Genomic DNA, 20,575 nt, shown 5'->3' on the forward strand with positions numbered 1-20,575 from the left:
GTGAAGGAGAGAGAGAAACCCAAGTGATGCAAAAGCAATCACTCATCACCCCCCTTGAGCAGAACGATGCCCAGCCAGTCTCGGAGAAATGGTGACTTTGGAAGACCAACCACCCTTTTTCTTTAATGCTGAGCATGACATTATGTGATATGGGACATCCCAGGTCAGCTTGGGACAGCTTTCCTGGCTTTATCCCTTCCCAGCTTCTTTCTCCTCCAGCCTGCTTGCTGCAGGGCAGTGGGGTGGTCGCTCAGGGGGCACAGAGAGAAATGGGGACAGCCCTGATGCTGTGCAGGACTGCTCAGCAGGAGCCCAGCCACTGGTGTGCCCCCAACACTGTTCAGTCACAAACCAAAATAGAAAACCAAAAACTTCTAAGTGAAACAATCAGCATGAACAGTCCAGAGATCAGTGCACATCTGAAATGGAGATTTTCAATACTGACAAGCAAACTTCTGCAGCTAAAAATTTTCCCTTCTAATCTACGGCATCCTTCAAGTCTGGTCCCTGCATCTACCAAAAGCCAGAAAAGTTGTCTTTCAGAAGCAGCTCCACCACAGCAGCAGGGGAGAGCTGACAGGCCCCACTCTGAACTGTTCCCAATGGAGGTATGGCATCATTTACCTCCTTCCACTCCTTTCTAAAACTTTATTCCTGGAGAATATTTATGGTAGCAATTACAGAATGGCAAACCAAACAACTCTACCTCTGGGCCACAGAATGACTTTTAACCCTGCTCAGCTTTGCCGTGTCTTATGCTTGACAGCAATAATTAAAGACAGCCTAGGCTGTAGGGATGCTCTGCTGCAGTCAGAGAGAAAGCAAGCAGTACTGGAGGTGTGGCACACCTCCTCGTATTCATATCCTGGTAACACTAAAAAGGGCAAGAGGCTAAAGCAGGCACAGACACACTGGTCTGTGCTGAACACATAACCTGTATTTGTCAGATTTTTTTGATAAAATAAAAAATATTTACATTTACAATCAGAAAAGGAATAGCAGATTCTTATCTGCATTGTCACTGACAAGATCTGTTGTGACTTCCACACTGAAGCAGGTACCCATGTGACCTTCATGAGAAATCCTTCATGTAAACCAGGGGTAACTGCCAGCTTTGAAATGTGGTATGGACCACTCAGAGTACAGGCAAGTCCTACTGAGGACACAGTGACTTTGAAGAGGTTAGAGACATGGTAGATGACAAATGGATATGGGACTTCCCAGCAAGAGCAGCTGCCAATGCAGAAGAAGATTCTTTTAGTATTTAAAAGGTTATTAAATTAGAAAACATATTACACCTGAGTAGGACACCTATGGTATTATTACAGGATATGTGAAACTCTGGAACCAGATTTGGAAGGACAGAAGGAGATCAAGAGTCATAAAAATGAGACTGAGATCAGGAAAGCATGTATTAAGGTGTTTTATCTATTTATCAAAATTAAGATGTGTATTAGATGCATGACAGAAATGAGATTCTTATTCTAGATTTGAAAAATGTAATAAAATAAAAAAGGCTGGATCTAATGCCAGATAAATTTAAACTAAAAATAAGGCAAAATTAATTAAAAATGGAACACCTTAAAAAAAAGCAAGTTAACTTCCATCACATGAAGTCCTCAAAGAGAAAATAATATATTCCAGATCAGCCTAAAACTGTTTTCTTGGTGCATTTATCGCTGGTTGAAAAACTAGACACTACTCAGAAATTCAGACCGGATAGCTACAGTTCTCCATCAGTCATTAAAATCATGACTCAATAAAGATTCCTAGCGAATGGATGTTACATCCTGTATTATTCTTGGGAATTTTCTTCTCATTAGAGGATCAAAACAGAAGAGATATCGCAAAATAATTTTCCTTGTGTGCAGAAAATATCTATCTAGTTCAATAGGTAATGGTTGGGAGTATTTCACAAACAGAAGGAATCCATTTGGTAACATACTGAAGTAAACACTTGGAAACTGTAGTTTACATGACATGATTACATACTGGCTTTGGAGGACAGAGTACACATTCTGTCACTGTCAGGTGCCTTTCTGAATTACTGTATTCATGGGCAGAATAAATGCTATGATTGCAACATGAGAGGGATGTAGTTGACAAAGTAACAGAAATTTACTACCTTTGTATGCAAGAACATTAAGTACCACATGCATTTGCTTAGTATGCCTACGACCAAACAGCCAAAGGAAATACAATGAATGCTTCTTACTGAAAACCATTTCCTTAAATAACTTTGAGCTTAAGGAGTGAAAAATCTCACCTGCAAACATATTGCCAGGTTAACTCTACAGCCAAGTGATGTGCTGACAGCCCGTGGATGGAGACCCAGGTCTTTAAATAACTTTGAAAATGACTGAGTAAGAGCTATTCGAGGTCGTTCTTCAGCCACCACTACGCATGTCCGTACACGTGAAAGGTCCAGTCCCCTTGCCTAGAAAGAAGTCAAAATGTAACAAAGGCCACTAATGGGCAGATTTAATGCAAAACAGTAGTTCTTAAGTGTATTATGCAGGTAATATGAGTCAAGAGGAATAGCAGAACACAGGCTAAGGTATCCGTACAGTTTCCATCTTTCCTGGAGGCCGGATGGCCAGATGACACTCTAATAGCTGAAGATGCACATACTTGCTTGTCATCTCAACATTAGCACATAGGAAATGATAGGCATGCTAATTCTGAAGGGAGGGGATGCTATTTCCCCAAATTAATTCAGACGACAGTGAATAACAGCAAACAGGAAGCAATGTCTAGACTTGGAAAAACTGATTAGGAAATTATTAAGCGAGAATGGTAAAGGCTGGAGACATCATAAATATCAGTATCTCAAGATTCAATTTATTTCAGTAGCACACAGGAAATTCCAGGTGATTTCAGATATTTAGCTGGCTACCTGGCTTTTAATTCTGGGGGAAAAAGGAAGATATACCCTCCTCTCCATACAATGAGGACCACCTAGTTAAAACAAAACAGTACTTTCAAGCATGTGATTATTTAACTAAAGGGATGAAAAACAAACTAGTACTTCATATAACCAGGGCACTCAAAAAACACTACACTATGTAGCACTCCTTGAGGCTCTTGGACATTTACACCTCTGTTTTCCAACACTTGCCTATCAACACAGGCTGCAACACAGATCAGAAAGCCTGGGTAAATAAAAACCTTTCCTTGATGTTTAACAGCCCTGTGATCAGAAGAATGACTGGTATTGATACACAGCCTTTGGCAAGGAGTAACGTGGCTTCTGTGGAAGCTGCCTGTGCCCTCTGATGATTTTCTCCTCACAGCAGACAGTCAGCAGAGTGTTCAAGGCTCCCAAACCCCACCATACAGGCAGCAGGGCGTGCAGGACAGCAGAACCACTCACCTTCAGTGACTCTGTTTGCGACCCGAGTCCCTTAGTACAGAGCTCCATGACTGAATAGGAACAAAAAGTGTCTCTCACTTTGTACTGACTCACGGCAAGAAGCCACAGGGCGGGATTGGTCTCCAGTTCTGAGGGAGGAATCAGAATAGACTGGTGTCCTGAATAAACGCTGCAAGACACAAGATTCATTAACACACACTAAACACCAGTGTCCATAGACAAGCCATGGGGAGCTTGAATAGACAGTTTATCACAGCACTGGATGAACCATGTGGAGCCTTACAGTGCTCCACAGCTCCAGAAGTATAACATGATGTTTAACCCTGGCTTTTTGTCATACTTTCAGAGTCTATGATGAATCATGAGAACTGCAGGCAGAATGTGCTCCTAAACTACTAATTTACTTAAAATTCCTGTGGACTTTGCTGTTAGAACTGTACCAAAGAGAGCAAAATAGCTCAGTTATAAATGGTGTGAATAAGCAGTACAATAATATTAATAAAAATTAAGCCTTGCTGACAAATACTTTGGATTGAGTAATTAGCATTTTAAGAGACCTTGACTAAAAAAGTACTTTATTGCTTAATATGGAAAAAACCTGTCTCCTGCTAAAGGAAGCAAGAGGTTTGCAATAATTTTCAAGGGAGTAAATTTGGCCCCAATTCAACAACCCTTGCGACTTTAAATTTCTTCTGTGAAAGTTTCATGAACTTTTGAAACTTAAATATACTACACCTCTTGTATACTGGATACTCACTGAGAAAAATACTGCTAAAATACACTTATCAGGGCCCTGATGGAAACAATTATGTCAGAGCTAATTTCTCTGGTATCTAAGATTTTCCCCAAGGGAAAAATATTCCCAGTTTGATGAGTTTATTTCCCATGGGTTCTGTGTTGTTCACTCATCTCACTCAGGCAGATTTACCATCAATTTTACAGTCCACTCACATCTCAATTTGTATTCTGTAGATATTTCCAATTTGAATGGTGACAGCGTAAAGCCTCCAAATCATAGAAGTTCTGAGAAAGGACCATAAAAGCCCCTGAGATTTATCATGCACAAAAGAATTTCATTTGTGACTTGAAAATTGAAATGCCAGCTTGGTAAAGTAAAGTCGATGTTTTCAAATCCAAGTGTCTGAGGTAAGACATGAAATGGAACTTTATTTTCAGGAAAATGAGCATCTCTCTAACACTGGACATCAGGACACCTTTGCAATTTTTGCAGATGGGCTGCACACACTCACACAGGTTCCCTCCTCGGTTAGTGAGTGCCCCCACTCCCCCAAACCCAGATGAGAGTGCTTTCAAAAGCTGTGCCATGTAGAGCAAGGTTTGTGTGACCTGGATGTCTTTACTTGGTACGATAAAGGCAAAAAAAGGTGTACAAGTCCAGCCACAACAGCAGTTAATAATGCAAATTGTTTAGGTCTCCACTGAAGTAGGAGCCTGATGATGTCATGGAATATGTATGAACTACAGTTCAAACAATTTCATTTATCATAGAGGAGAAATTTTATCTTTGACTGCTTGTCCCCATTTATGCCACTCTGGGTGATTCATGACCAGTGGCTTCCATGGAGAGATGTGCTCTGGGATGGGGCTGACACGATGACCACAGCATGGGGCAGGCAAATGAACCATTACACTTTTGTGGAATCAGAGTAAGTATCTCTGAACCTTGAGCATGTGCTGCATAAACATGTGAAAAGAGATCTTGGCAATGTTACCCAAGCCTGAAAGGGGAATGCCCTGAGCTCAAGTGAAAGATCACACCAGTCAGGGAGTAGTACCAGTTTTTAGTATAAATAATATCTGACTCTTTCTTTCTTAGCCAATTCTATTAAGTTTTTCAGAGACGTAAGACCAACAGACCTTTTAGCTTAGGGCTTCACAAAGAATCAAGGTGTGCAATCTGTCTGGTAAATACATAATTCTTACAAACAGGAAGCTGTAACCACTCATGTAAAAGCCTGGGATGGGCTCCAATCTGTACAAATATGGTATACAGAGATTCACTCTCAAACCCTTCCTCCTGCCCCTGAAATTCTCTAGTTGATGCAACGAGTATCAGGGGAAAATAATTATCTGCACAATAAATACCTCAGGAAACATGATGCCAGGGTGTCAAATGTCAGAGAATTATTACTCTCAACCACATTAAGATCCCTTAAGTATCACTTATTCAACTGGGCAGACATACCAAAATCAAAACCAAATCAAAAGAACAAACTTTATCCCTGTACTGAAAAGTGTTCCCACAAACTCCACAGTAAAATGGGAAAAGAAAGCTGCATTGCTTTGGTAGGAAAACAAAAAATTGATTCCAAATGTATTTTACCAGAAAATCATTTAAAATAGCAGAATTTACACCAAAGACAAATGTTTTCCCCCTCAGCAACACTAATGTGTGGGGATGAACTGTCTACCTCTCTTGACCAACTTATGGACAAGAAAGATACTTGGGTTTGCTCCCACCAACAGTCCTGCAGCAAAGCATGAGGATTTGGATGCAAAAAACCCCATCTTCTTCAGACTGAGGGGTACAAATACTCTTATGATCAGGCTTAGACTAAAAAAATTACTCCAGTTAGACTGAAACAAATTAAGATGTTGCTTGCATGTTTTCTGAGTTTTCTAATGCCTCAAAAATACTATGGAGTTCAGGATCAAACTGCTTAGCAGAAGGAAATATCTAGCAGGCAGGAAACTTTCTGTGGTGGAAAGCCTCACATGTGCTGCTCTTGTCTGCAATACACAAACCTACAGCCAGCTGATACCATGCCTGGAAACTTCCTGCCCAACACAGGCTTTGCCTACTGAACTGTGGTTTAATAATCCATGCATATCCTCTGATTTGCTAGAGCAGTTGGTGGAGCTACAAGAAGAACTACAAAGGCATAATTGTGGGGTGATTGTGCCAGTTCCACAGCTGAAGTGGTTTATGCAGCACCTGGTCACCACGACATCAACCATAACTTGGCTCAGCTCCCTGAATCAATCTCTGAAACATTATGCAGAATCTGTGTTTCAGTCCAAGCCACAAAATGCTCCTGATAGCTACATATCTGTGCAAATTCACAGATTTATACCCCCCTGAGAAGCTATCACCTGTGTCTTGGTGAAGAGAAGCTGAGGAAAAAATACCCTGGCACAGCTGGTTGAAGCATTTCTACCATTCTGGTGGTTTCAAATCACTGTGAGATGTTAGAGGCCATTTGCTTATCATGAATGCCAAACACCACACAGAGGACCATGGGCTTGAACAAACTGCAGTTGTGCAAGGCTGCTTTGGAGATGCTGGATGAAGCTTGATATGGTTCCAAACCCATAGGAAGCTCTGTCAATGCTGCCTCCATGTAATTCTAGGTATGGTAGAGTTAATCCTGAAACTGAGGCACTGAACAAGGTGAGGCAGTTCCATCTCACCTTGAAACATCATAGTTAAGATGGTTAAGCTGTCAGCTTGGCTATTCTCATACAGGAACAAAGAAAATCACGGTGAACACTGCGGCAGCAGGGGGATCAATGAGATATTGGGAAAACTTGAGAGTTTAAATATAAACTGTTGAACCTAAATTCCCCTTTCTGAGATTGCAACAATATATGATACAATGGACTAGGTGCAAGATTTAGTTATGTAAATACTGGGAAGGAATTGTATCAAGATTGTTTCTTCCATTGGTGCAGAAAACTGCATCACAAAAGTATCCACCTCCTGATGCAAGTCTTGACAACAGGAGCAGACACAGTGCAGAGCATCCCTTGTCACAATGACTTTTGGCATGCAGATTCAGAGGGAAATGCCAGGGTGGCTGAGGTGGGAGATCACCTTTTAGAAATGTTGTCTTCCTTTAGGGAACTGCAGAGCAATCCAGGGGAAAAAAGCATTCATGTGGTGGACAAAGCCTTGGATTGTGGCAGTAAGTGAAGAGCCTTGTCTGCCTGCACTAAGCAAGGGCTGCCCAAGGACATGAATCCTCCAGGTAAAAGCACCAGGATGCATTTTGGTAAGACGGCACCATCTGATCACAACACTGGCTCTGCTGCTGGCAGGCTGTTTTGGCAGCATATGGAGATTCCTGGAAGGACCTCTTGGCACTTAACTGTTCCACTGAATTGGAGCTTTATCCCATATTGTGCTGAGGCAGATTAGCAGAAAAAGCTGAGGTTTTATTATAGTTCCAAAAATTTCAGCAGGCCAATAAGTGCTGACAATGGCAAGTGCAATTTCCAATTGCATTCTGGCAGGTTACTGACCCACCACTGCCCTTACCCCTGGGTCCTTGCCAGGTGACATGAGCTGCTTTCCCACTTCACTGGAGGAGGCAGGTGGGTACTGCTGAATCCTGTCAAGCATATGCATTTGGTTTCTGCATTTCTACAGATGATATTTGGCATTTGGTGTTGAGGGACAGGTATGGGAACTGGGTGCTTGGTAGAGCAAAAGTCTTCACAATCACCTGGACCAGAGCTTGTAGGGAGGGCAGTACAGGCTATAGAGGACAGTGCTTAGGCATATATCTCTCTTGGGCTTCAAAGGACTTGGGCAAAAATTAAATCTTCAGTTCTGGAGACCCACCATGTACTAAAAAAAATGGACTTTTGGAGAAAAAGTAACCACCACCTGCAAAGTCCAGAGATGACGGCTGGCACACAGCACTCTAAGAACATGACTGCACATGGTAAGCAGATAACCCATTAGTACCAGAGACAGCAAAAGGCCACTGCTCAGCCTTTAGCATCATTCTGGTTCCTTATCACCATCTCTCTTGCCCCACTTACTCCCCCATGTACGGGCATGTCTCCAGAGGTGATAACAGTAAGTCTGCCAGCTCATCTCAGAACTCACATATCAAGGTGACTCAGGGCTTTCAGCTGCCCTTGAACCTTCCAGACTTGAGGGAGGTTTAACAGTACTGTTATAATGTGGAAGGAAAGCAAATTGCCTCTTCCACAAATTGCCACTGGCAACAGACTCTGCAGGAAACTGGCACACAGCAGTATGAGGGCAGACAACACACCTTCACACTCCTCCTGGGCCAATTATGCACTTTGCAAAATACATGACAGATGTTTATGTTCATATCCTTCACTTCCCATGCCAGGGTTATCCAGTTCTGATGTGGGATTTAGGCTTCTTTATGCAGTCTTGCCTTTAGTTTGCTGCACATGGGCTGGAAATTGGGGGAAATGCTCATGCCTGCCAGTTATCTTCAAGTTAGCCTAAAAAACCTAACAATAATTAGTGATTCCTAACAAAATAAACCTTCCTAAAATGCAGTTCTCCTGTTGGTGTTGCAATCCCTTGCTCACTTCTTGCACAGTTCCACCTGTCTGGTTACTAAGAAACCTTGCAGACTTTTGCAGCAGAAGCTACCTGGCAGTACCACTGTGGATTTTGGCTTCATGCTATGGAACAGAGGCAGCAGGAGCAGGATAGGAGAAAGCACCTTCCCTGGAAAGCCTTCCCTGGACCATTTCACAGCAATCGTGTTATTTATTGCATGGCCACTGTGCACCAGAAAATTCAGTTCCTCTGGTCCAGTCTGAGTCTCACTGACTTCCACTATTACAAGCTCAGTGTCTGAGAATATATATAAAATTTATTTAAAATTATTAATGTACTTAATTTTAATTTGAGCAAGGACAATTCTGTCTTCCAGCAGTAAAAGTAGAACTGCAATTTGAGTTGGCTTAGCTGGGCTAAAGTAGAAGGAAAATTCTTACTCGATTGCATTACTCAGCAACTATCAATTAAGTGAATCCTCACTAACGAACTGCAGAATGCTCTATTCTGCCCCACAGTGACAATCATTAAGACAGGGACATCTTAATTTCAGGAAGCATTTCTGAACAATGGGATTTAGAATTCATTTTTTTTTTACATTTGAGGTCTTTGGCTTTTTTTTTTCCTTTTAAAGAATGTAATACATTTTAAAATGTAATGCAATGCAAGTCGGAATACTAGGATCACCTTCTCAGAATGGATAAATGAGATTATTAAAGAGAAAAATGCAAAGATAATGTATTCTTTTATTGAATCATTAATAAGAACTCGTTAAAATTAGGAAGTTAGGGGGTTGTGAACTCACATGGGGCTGATGTCTGCTGCCACACCCAGGACTTGATGTTCAGTGATAAAGGTTCCAAGGAAACCCTGCTGGAGCATGAGGCCAGTTTAGAGGGAACAGTTCTTTTTAATGTATTGCTCTGCTTTGCAAGGTTTCTTTTCTTTATTATTTTATAACCTTTAGGCCATAAAATAATAAATTTTTTAAAAATAAAAAACTTTGCAAAACTATGCAATATATTCCAAACTTACCAAAGGGCTGGCTCCATGCTCCAGCAGCTTTCCTAAGTAGCTTTGACCTCACAGAATGGGGCATTCTGGGGCACCGTAGTGGAGCAGGCCAGCACAACGTCTAAGCACCTACAATGGGGATAAAAGGTTAGTTTTTCTTTCAATTCCTTAGTCAATGCCTCCTTTGGTCTAGTTAATAAAGGAATTTAAATGTACTTTTAACTGCACCCAGCACAGGAGGTTTCTCTTGCTTCCTGCTGGGCTCTTAAAACAAAGAGTTCCTATTTAACTCTCAAAAGCCTCTAGCTTATAAAAAATTGAAGACTTAACTTCATTTCCATATGCCATTAGAAATATTAATTTAGTTAATGGAAGTGGTGACAAGACAATCATAAGTTTCGAGCAGGATTCTCTGGGTTAGAAATCTGGGTTGAAATGTTGTCTGGATCCAGTTATACTGAACCACAAAGGGTAAAATGCAAAGTCACAAAATTTTAAGTTATGAGCAGTAAGAGCCTTGTAAACTCCAGGATGCGTTTTTTTCCTATGACATCAAATAATACTCATTTCTAAAATAGTAATGAAATGGAAATTAGGTTTGTAAGTGGAATTAATTAGGCTGTATCTGATGCCAGCTTTCTCCAAGTGACAATCGCAATTCTAGCAGCCCGAAGTTTTTCTGATTTAATAGGAACAGGGGATTGTGGCAAAGAAGAGATTGATGTGATGGTTCACAAGACTAGAGTGTTGCTGGCCTGATCTCAGTTCCTTCAACTCCCTTGTTTCCTTCCTCTTTTTTGAAAATGGTATATAAAATTTTCTATTCCTTCTATAAGCTACAAATGACCGCAGACTCTGATTGCTTTCTCCCAGAGGCTTGCTGCCTTAATTCACTTGCCAGTCATAAACAATCTTCTCCTTCTGAAAGGCTGAATACTATCAGTATTGGGAAGGACCTAAGGGCAGCAAATGCATACTTGTTGGAAAAATGGTTCTAGAAGAAGAAGAAAAAAATTTGTATTCAGGAGAGTCTCAGGCACCACAAATTACTTGGGTTTTAGACTAGTCAACATTTGTCTGTGTTTTATGGCTCTATTATGATGTTGCATAGAAGTTATTCTTGGATGCTGTGTGCTCCACCACTATCCTATACAATGATACATTCCTTAGCTAAACTCTCCTGTGGTGCTGTACAGTCCTTCCCTGGCCTAACAGTGCTGACATCAGTTCATGCTGGAACACTCGAGTCTTTATCAGAAATAGTCACCTGACTTTAAAAAAACCAACGTTTAAAAAATTAAACTTAAAACAGAGTGATTTAATTAAAATCTCAAAATTTCTGAAGTTTTTTTTCTGCAGCCTCAATAGTTTTACTTTTATGTTGGGTAAATGAAACGCTGAAAACCAAAAAGTTTTTCAAAACAAAGGCAATGCTAATCTCTATGTAAAACTCAAAATATTATTAGGCAAGTATAACTTAAATCAAAAGAAACTGATCAAGAATGAATAAGATAATACTGTTAATCTTTGGCCTATTTAATATATAATAACAAATATTTTAAAAGGGCAATAAAGCATGCCAATAGCCGACTTTTAAATAACAATAATTGCTGAAAAGAAGTTGTTGCAGCTGTTATCAAATAATACTTCCTTCAGCTATTTAGTAAATTGGTACAAAGTTTATCCAAAGTATTTTTAATGCCATGGATTATCTTCATTTTAGTAACTAAAAATAGCAGAACTGCTAACACCAAAGAATTTTCTGTGGAGAGTGCAAAGATATCAGACTACTGTGACTCTGAGATGCTTTCATCAAAATGGGCTCCATCAACACTCCCACAGTTATTTTCCTTTGCCTCTGCATCAACCCAGCCAACTTAAAAAAAAAAAAATTAATAGACCTGCTTTCAGTAGCTGAACTGTAGCTTCCCTGGAGTATAGAGATAGACAGAATTGTTATTTCTAAATGTATTAACCAAAAAAGCTGATTCGCATTTCACTAGAAACATTTTGTTCTCTGATAACTTCACTATTACCATAAAAGTACCTGCAAAAAACCACACTTCTGTGTCTGCAAAAACCATATCCTGAAAGTCCCACAAATGAGGAAGTCCCCTGATATCTACTCCTGCTTTCAGATAAGAGAATGAAAAAGAGGACACAAGGAAACCCCTTCCTTAAGGTAATACTGGTAAAGCACTGATTTCATCAAATGAAACAAGCCAGACTCTGCAGAGACAGCAGTAAAGCGGCAGGACGTCAATGAGCAGCTGTGTTGATGCTCTCTACTTCCAAGCCTAAATACCTATGGCCATGCCCCGCTCAAACAAACCTCATCCTCTGTCATGGGTTAGCAAGCATAGTCCCGGAAGGGACGTCCTTGCTAAGGGGTGCTTACAGTTTCCTCTGGGAACTGATAGAACCTATCAGCTGGCCAGTTTGAATATGGACAATTCTCTAAGCCACTTAAAGTTGTGATCACCTCTGTGATCCACATTTAAGAATAGGCAAACTCCCCTCCAAGCTCTCTCTCGTTTCCGGCGCTGGGGCAGGCGGCTGCAGGCCCCGAGTGGGGGCCAGCGGGCCCAGCCCGGGCCCTGCTCGGGCCAGGCCGGGCCGGGCCACGGCCATCCTGAAGCCATGGACCTGTTCCAGCCGTGGAACCCCCCCCACTGCCTTGCCGTGGGCAGCTGGAGCGGCTCGGCTCTCCCCCCTCTCCACTGCGATAAGAAAAATTCAACATTCCAGCTGCAAAGCTGCAAGGCCGAGGTGAGATTAACCCTTTTTACTGCTGTGGAGAGCTGAAAACCTGAGGGAAGAGAGAGAGGAGATGCTTAAAGCTGAAATTCTCTTGTGAAGCTATGATATATCAGAGTATCCTGTTGTAATTTCATGAAGATATGGGGGGTGGAGTGTTCAACTCGTGAGCAAAAGCACCTGCGCTGAGATAGGCAGATGCTGACGCAGCTGTAATTTCATGAGAAGTTTGGACAGGGAGAGATGAACCAGATGAGGACTTTTGCTCCAAACGGGAAAGGAGAAAACCTCAGTCCGTAGAGATGAACCAGATGAGGACTTTTGCTCCAAATGGGAAAGGAGAAAACCTCCGTCCCTAGAGATGCTCCCAGAGATAGTCCTAACGATGAAGATGATGAAGACCCTTTGCTCCCAGGGAAGGAGAAGGGCCTCTGTTTTTGTTTCTGAACGGCTCAACCTTAAAATTATACCCCAAAAAACTTCAAGAGTGGACCCTCGAAAGCAGTTGCGGGAAAAGCTGCAAGTTGGGGGAAAGGACTCACACGCAGGCAGAGAGACTCCTCTTCCTAAATGGACTGAACAATATTTGGAAGTGGGCAGCTGTCTCGTTGTGATACTGTTTTCATAGCATGAGCAAGAAGAGACTTCTCTTTCTAAATGGACTGAACAAGGTTATTATGGAAGTGGTAAACAGACTGAACATCTTAAGGGTTGTCTTTTCACATTGTCAGTGGGAGAAGGGAGGAAGGTGGGGGGAGGAGGAGAGTTCTGAAGGTGGTATAATTTTTTTTCTTCTTTTAGGTCTGTTAATAAACTTCTTTATATTCTTTCAAGTTTGGTGCCTGTTTTGCATTTCTCCTAATTCTTATCTCACAGCAGATAAACAGTAATGAGTATTTTGGACCAAACCACTACACTAAATTGGTGTTTCTGCCCGGTTACAAACCGAACCCGCGACATCCTCCACACAGCAGGTTCTGCATAGCTTCCAGCAATTCCAACTGCCTATGGCAGTCCCAGAGGCACTGTCTGTTCTTCCCATCCTTTCATCACTCACATCATCCGTTCTGTTGTGCTACAGTGCAATGGAAACCGTGTTTCAGAAAAGGCTGAGGAGAAGCCTCACCTGCAGAGGCACCAGAGGACAAACCCAAGTCCACAGTAGGGGTCCAAGCAGATCGCGACTTCCCGGGAGGGATAAAGCTCACACTGCAGCTTAATAGAACGACAAAAGGCACTAGTGGCTGCATGAGACATCTGAAAGACAACAGCAAAGCAATTAAAATGATCAACTGTGTCATTGGAAAGCTCAATCTCAGACTGTTCCAAGTGCTTACATCAATTACAGGATAAAACCACCAAGTAAATATTGACTTTATGCTCAGTGTAAGCACACAGGTAATTTATATCTTAGAAAACATAATTTTCCTTCAAGAGGGCATCCACATAATTGTGAAAGGGGAGAGGAGACAATGAATGGTAAGTTTGAAGTGATTTAGGAAGAAAGCTGTGAGTGGTTTAAAGATGTGCTCCAAGCTGTATGCAAAGCTAATGATAACATGCTACAATTCCTGGAAGAATAAAGGAATTAATGACTGAATTAAACATTTTGTTGATCATCAGGACCATATTTTAAAGTACATATTTCTTAACAAAATAAATAAAAAATGCCAATGAACTTTTTAAATTGAAAGGAATTTTGCCAGCAAAACAGTACTAAGGACCTAATCATTCAGCCCTAAAAATCCCAATAAACTTAGCAAAGTTTCTGTAAATAAATATCTGTAAAATATCTGCATGTTATCCAGCTCCTAGTTGAGAAAAAGACTCCTAAAATTTTGGTAAGAAAGCTCTCAAAGATAAAACAAGCAGAAAGTAGAAATAAAAAACCTGATCCAAAGGAAATTATTTTGATTTTTTTCCTAGTATTAGGATGCTTTCCACACTCACCCATCCTGACTTACAAGTTGTAATGACAACAGAACAGGAAAATATCTTTTAATGTTTGTCCTCTCTACTAGTAACAAGAAAGACACCAGTGTTAGAAACACATCCTGAATAGGATTTAACTTGCCAAACCTTTGATCTCTGCCACATAGGGAGCTGGTTGCTTTATATACTGCTCACTGAGAGTCAGTGGAGGAAAATGGGCACTTGGAAGGTAAAATTTATTTGATCTTAAAGTAAACAGGGGAATAAAGCTCCAGAAGTGACTTTTTCTCCATTCCAATGACAGCCATAACTGAGGCTGGATGTGTTCCAAGTGATGCAAAAGGACCAGTTCAGTATGGGTGTCTGTATGGTGATCATTTGCAGTCTGCAGATTAATTCTGCTCAAGCTGAATCAAGACCACTTTTTCACCCAGGATTAAACCAAACTCTATTGATACAGAACTGATAATCATAATTATTCTGTGAATTTTTACACCATAAAAATTGTGTGCAAGCTGTTGAAAATGTTGAGAGTGACACAAGTGGAATCTACTACTTTCAAAGTGATTACAAAACATTTACCAACTTTTCAGGAGGCACAGGAGTTATTTAGCCATTTCTTTTAATTTAGTACCACCGCATTATGAATTATAAGCCTTGTGGCCTCTTTTGATCCTTTTATAATTAATTAATCATTAGTGATGATGTCGTGGATGGTAACTGTTCACATAAACCTGCTGAGTCAGTGACCTGCAGGCTCTGTGACCCAGATATTAGAAGCTAATCAAGAATTCCTTGATAGATTTATCTGTATTTCCCTCTAGCCACACTAAGAAAGGCTCATCGACTTGTCCTGCCTTTGACTATCTTTGAAGATTCCCAGATACTCACTTTGCATAGTTAGCAGTCGTTTCTGCAAGTCTGATAAAGTGTAATTCAGACCTGATTTAATACAGATGACTGCATCTGAAACAATCATTTGAGGCCTCTAGAAGAAATGAAGACTTATGTGACATTCGCTCCTTTAAAAAACAGATGTTTTAGATAAATCAGATAAATTACACCCTAAAAGTCCCACTTCTCTGTGTTGGCTGGTGAGGAGCCCAATGACCACTCCACATCTGTAGGCATTGTACTATTCAAAGTTAGATGGAATGAATGTTGCAGGAGTGTCCAATATGTGACCATCAGCAAGGTCAACCATTTAACCATCAGTCAGCCTCAAGCTGGTCACTTCACCAGCCCTGTGCTTCAAATTCTTCACCTGAAAATGGGGAAAATGGTGTTTACTTTGTTTATAAAGTATGCTGACAGTTTCTGCAAAGAGATGGATAACACCAAAGAGTATGAGGAATTCAACATAGGCTCTGAGTGTGATACATCACTAGAGATTGCTAAAGTAATCATAATCCTCGGATATGCAACAAATAGGAGTAAGGAGGTAACAAGTAGGAATAACAGAGTGATTTTACTTTGTCTTGGTGAAACCAATAGTGAGATGATACATAAATCAGCAGGTAGGTAAAACAGATTTGATGAATTGTGGCTAGAGGGCTCGAGAAAATGGCAGAATAGATTTCAAGAGCTCAAATGCCTGACCTTATCAAACGAATCTATCAATGAATTTTTGCAGCTTACTCTAGTACTGTACTAGGTGAATATACCAGAGAAATCATCATGTCCCTCAATTGCATGAAGAAGAGAATATTGAAAACCAATGGCTAGTAGCTGAGTTGCAACAAGAAGGGAGCAATGAATGGGCGCTGGAACAAGCAGGAAAACGATGACAGTCTCATTTCCTTCACAGATCGGAAATAACAGACGCCTAAGTTGAAAAATGCTTCGGGCAGACAAACTAGTGGTCTATGCACAGGAGTAATGGAATGAAATTTTTAGTCTGAGGAGGAGGAGATGGGCTAAACCCACCACACACAGTCCTGTAGCAAGTAGAGAAGAAATAATTTAATGTCAATGGAATCAAACAATGACTGCAAGGGAGGAAGCGCTTCAATTCCTAGTTCCAAAGATCACAAGGAGTCACAAATTAGGAGCAACCACCTGCCAGCCAGGCAGGACAGCAAGAAGGGCAGCTTTAACACAAGTCCCTACCTTTACCCCTGCCAGCATGCCAGTGGTGGAGACACTGAAGTCAAGGTAAGCAAGCGTTTCAGGGTTAGAAGGTTTGTAGATCTGTGCAGGCCGCTTCTTTGGCAAATCGTCTGGTGGAGACAGAGACAGAAAATGTGTGTATGTCACTGACAAACACGGTGACAAAAGAGTCAGAGGTCCCCTAAGCCCAGCACCCACCTGTATCTAGGACTGGAGGCCATGTCCTGATATCCACTGCTGCCGCCGCCTCCCGCGACCGTAGCAATTTACATATTAATTGCGTAGTCATTAAGCAGGCAGAGCGGCTCACCTAGAAAATCCAGAAATAAATAAAAACATGATGGGATACTAATTAACTCTCCCATGAAAATGGGCAAGACTGTGGCTTATTTTCTGCCAGAACAGGACACAGGTGTATCAATTTTATGTTTCCTGATCAGCAGGTGGGAAGCTGCTCAAAAAATGCAGCTCATGAAGCAGACAAAGTCATGTGAGCTTTACAACTTACATGAAAACTGCACTTTGAGAAGAGCATTGTAATGAAATTACAGGCACCTTAATAGTGAGAACATGACCTTTCCAACTCATTGAATCAGCTCTCACCCCAAAGTGTCAGTAAAGAAGACTGTCCAAAACATTTCCTATATGATGGTAATATATCTTGGTTTATAAACAATATTTTCAGATAAACAAAAACCTAGTCTGACGTTTTAATGAATAATTTTACTATCTTAAGTCAGTGTTACGTTAGCCATGTATTTCCAGTTCCTGTGCTAGTGATAAACCACTGTGAACTCTTCTGATATTGGCAACAGTAGCTCTAGAACAGAAATTGTGCAAGTGGCACTAAGAAATGAAATGGTGAGCTTACTGCAAATACCATCTGCACTGAATTTTAGATGATACATGCTGAATTCTCCTTTTAGATTTGCTATTTTTAAAAGTTCATAGGTATCAACTATAAGAATATTTCTTACTGATTATAAAAAATTAATATCCTTAAGGAATTCAGACAAACATGAATATGAACACTGAAATCACTGAAGATAAAACACAGGAAAAACTGAAAAGCAACATTCTTCTTCTTTTACCCAAACTTTGAAAATCTGTGCAAATGCTGCGAAGAGTAATTTTTTTCTTTAAGGAAAATGAAACATTTCATTGCACACTAAATTTCCAGTGTTTAACCTAATGAAATCAGTAATCATATGTACACTAAATGTTACCACTGAGCAGAAGAGAACAGCTTCTCTTGACAATAATCTCATGGAAGTCAACTTTATACAACACCAGAAATTTGGAAATTTGGACAAACATCACTGAACCAAACTCTAATCTCTTGACACTCTAATCCCATTACTTCCCTATAGATAAACAGTCTAAATATTTCAAGGTAAAAGTGGATACAAACAAAGCCACTGCAGCACCCCTCAATCCAATCATTTTTACTGTCATGGCAAGGCAAATTAATTCTTACATTTTAATCTATGCAAATCTTGATTTGGGACACTAAGGCATCAAACAAAAGGAATTTCAAGAGTTGGTGGTTAGAAGCTTTCTCAGGAATTACATAATCTGGAAGGTTTATTAAAATACAGAATATCCATGCCCAGAGAATTGCACATCAGAGGTAAACACATAGGGATTGTGGGAAGGAGAAATAACATATTTTAGGTACAGGTTAGCAATTGCTCAAGATGGGGCTCAGTTCAGTTATACCTTACAACTACTAGGTCATCACAAAAACACAATTATGTAGGCCAAATTTTACTCAGAAGTCATTCTGACTGACTTCAAAATGTGCAGTGCAGACGTACAACATGTTAGAGCAGGCATTGACCCCATCACATCAGGAAATTTGTGTGACTCCATTGGCAATGAAAGAACAGCCGCAATATTTTATTTTCTACAAGGCCATTAATCTCAAAATTGAAAGAAGTTCTTGTGTAAAACAGAGCCAAGAGGTTTATAAGTAAAACTGGCATTAATATGGCTAATAAATGTCAACATTTTATTTAAAGTTAGTCTATTGAAGAGACAATGAATACAAGTCAGCTTACATCTATCAGGGTTTATCATGAAATCAAACAGATCTCGTTTAGCTATTAAACATCAAGGGAAAAAGAAACACATTTTACATCACTTCTATATGTTAACAATTGATGTTTAAAAATACCGAGTGCCAAAATATTAAATAATGAGAATCTTGAAAATAACAGGACAATTTCTCATACCTCTTCTGATACTTTGTGGCATCTGATGCCATAAGGAAAGCCAAAAGATACAACTATCTCTACTACTTGTTAATTGAAAAGTAACGATGGTAAAAACACGTTTGTTTCTTCAGAATTCCAATCAATATATTAGAAACTGCCAGATGTAAAGGGCTATCTAATTTCAACTATTTTTATTTCCCTCAGTAACAAGCACATTGCAGTTATTTATGTGCAACAAAGGCTAAACGTTAGATAAAGCCAAAATACTAAAAGAAAGCACTGAATGAAAAAGTCTGAGTAACACCTTCCTAGATGAAATGAAATACTGACCAACATCTTCACAACAGAACTTTGAAACTGTTTTAAATGCAGAACAATTGGATGTTCAGAGGTGAGCATGCCATCAGGTTAGGATAAACTTCCCACTGAGGTTTTTCTCAACAGTCAGTGTGGTGCTGCCTGTGAGGAATCCTACCCCTTTTAGCATGTAGCTAAATATAACAAAGGACTTTAAATACATTTTTTGAAAGGAGTCACGTAACTGGGGCAAAATGTGACAGCTCAAGTTAGCAGGTTGTACGTTGTCAAGCAGTGTTGATTTTGCAACACACTGAAGTCCTGGGTCCTTGGAAGGAATACAACTCTTCAACCCAACCACCACTCAAGTTACTCAAGTTACTGCTCCTAAAGACACAAACCCATCACCCGTTTCATCTACTCGTGCAGTCTGTGGTGTCTGCTCACCTCCACAATCATCTTCACTGTGGGTAAGGTGGTGGCAATGTTCTGGGGATGTGGAGGTCGCACTGTGATTGGCACACAGCCCGCATACAGGCATCCGTAAAACGCCGCAATCAGGTCTATCCCTGCATGGAGAACAAAGCAGAAAGCCTCCCCTGAAAATCAAATCATTTCATCACAGACTCCTATGTCAGCATAAATAGAACTTGGAACTGAACCCAGAAGGTTAAATGAGTGACTAAGCCCTTTAACAGACTTCTTTTTCAGCCCCTTGTCAGTATTTGTTCAGCTTCACTGATTCCTCTCAACTGCACTGTTCTGAGCATGAAAAAGCACAGGCGACACACAGAATTGCAGCCAGATATCAACACTTAGGAGAACTCCACTTTGATGTTCAGGAAATGACCTGTTAAAAAGACTGATTTCTACAGATTAATTATCTTCCTAAATTTACATTTATAGAGTGCACAAGAAGAGAGATGTCCCCGCAAAAGGACCAAGTAGGATGATGCTTGGTCCTATCAGCTGCAGAAAAAACATCTGGAGGTTCCATAAAATACTGTCTTTCTCTTGCCATTTTTAACCTGACGTAGGCAGCCTTGACTTACCTACCTGAAATTTTACAGTAAAAAAGGGAGTAATGATTTTGAAATCCTGGCTCTAACATAAAATTAGGTGCTGTCCCATATAAATATTGACTGTAGGTAATAGACAAGGGACAGCACCCTTCAGGCTACCTAAGGAGGCTGAACAGACGACAGTAGAAAGATCCCTTGGATACTGCTGCCTGACACCTCCCTGGTGCTATACACAGGCTGTGATGACAGTGGGGGATGGTTTATTCTTTCAGTGGAAGAAAATCTGCAGTACTGGTAGGTTATTGTTCCTTCAATAAAATGCTTCATTCATGGGAAGTGAAATACAGAAACAAACACTTAAGTTTAAAGTACTAGTCTTCTTTTGTGGAAAAGGTTTTCCCATATTGACCATTGCAAAACTGCTCCTATAACTATAGATATAACCAGTGTCTTGCAGTCCTTACAAACCAAATATCACATTACAGACCTTAAATCAGACTGTTTATTTCACCAACACACAAGAAATGTTAAAGTAGCTTGTAAGAGACATGTTTTAAAAACA

At 40.4% G+C, this 20,575-nt stretch overlaps 1 protein-coding gene across 4 annotated transcripts in view; it reads right to left on the reverse strand.

Annotated features, from left to right (window-relative positions):
* DIP2C (disco interacting protein 2 homolog C) overlaps window positions 1–20,575 on the reverse strand; it is a 316,626-nt gene that overhangs the window by 35,374 nt on the left and 260,677 nt on the right. For all 4 annotated transcript variants that reach the window (XM_032099479.1, XM_032099487.1, XM_032099504.1 and 1 more), the window contains 6 exons: window positions 19,439–19,560; window positions 16,677–16,788; window positions 16,479–16,588; window positions 13,564–13,694; window positions 3,374–3,542; window positions 2,267–2,437 (listed from right to left, as the gene is read on the reverse strand). In XM_032099479.1, the coding sequence (XP_031955370.1) occupies window positions 2,267–2,437; window positions 3,374–3,542; window positions 13,564–13,694; window positions 16,479–16,588; window positions 16,677–16,788; window positions 19,439–19,560 (815 nt within the window). The remainder of the gene's footprint in view (window positions 1–2,266; window positions 2,438–3,373; window positions 3,543–13,563; window positions 13,695–16,478; window positions 16,589–16,676; window positions 16,789–19,438; window positions 19,561–20,575) is intronic.

The sequence above is a fragment of the Corvus moneduloides genome, chromosome 1, assembly GCF_009650955.1.
Source record: "Corvus moneduloides isolate bCorMon1 chromosome 1, bCorMon1.pri, whole genome shotgun sequence".
In the NCBI taxonomy this organism is placed as follows: Eukaryota; Metazoa; Chordata; class Aves; order Passeriformes; family Corvidae; genus Corvus; species Corvus moneduloides.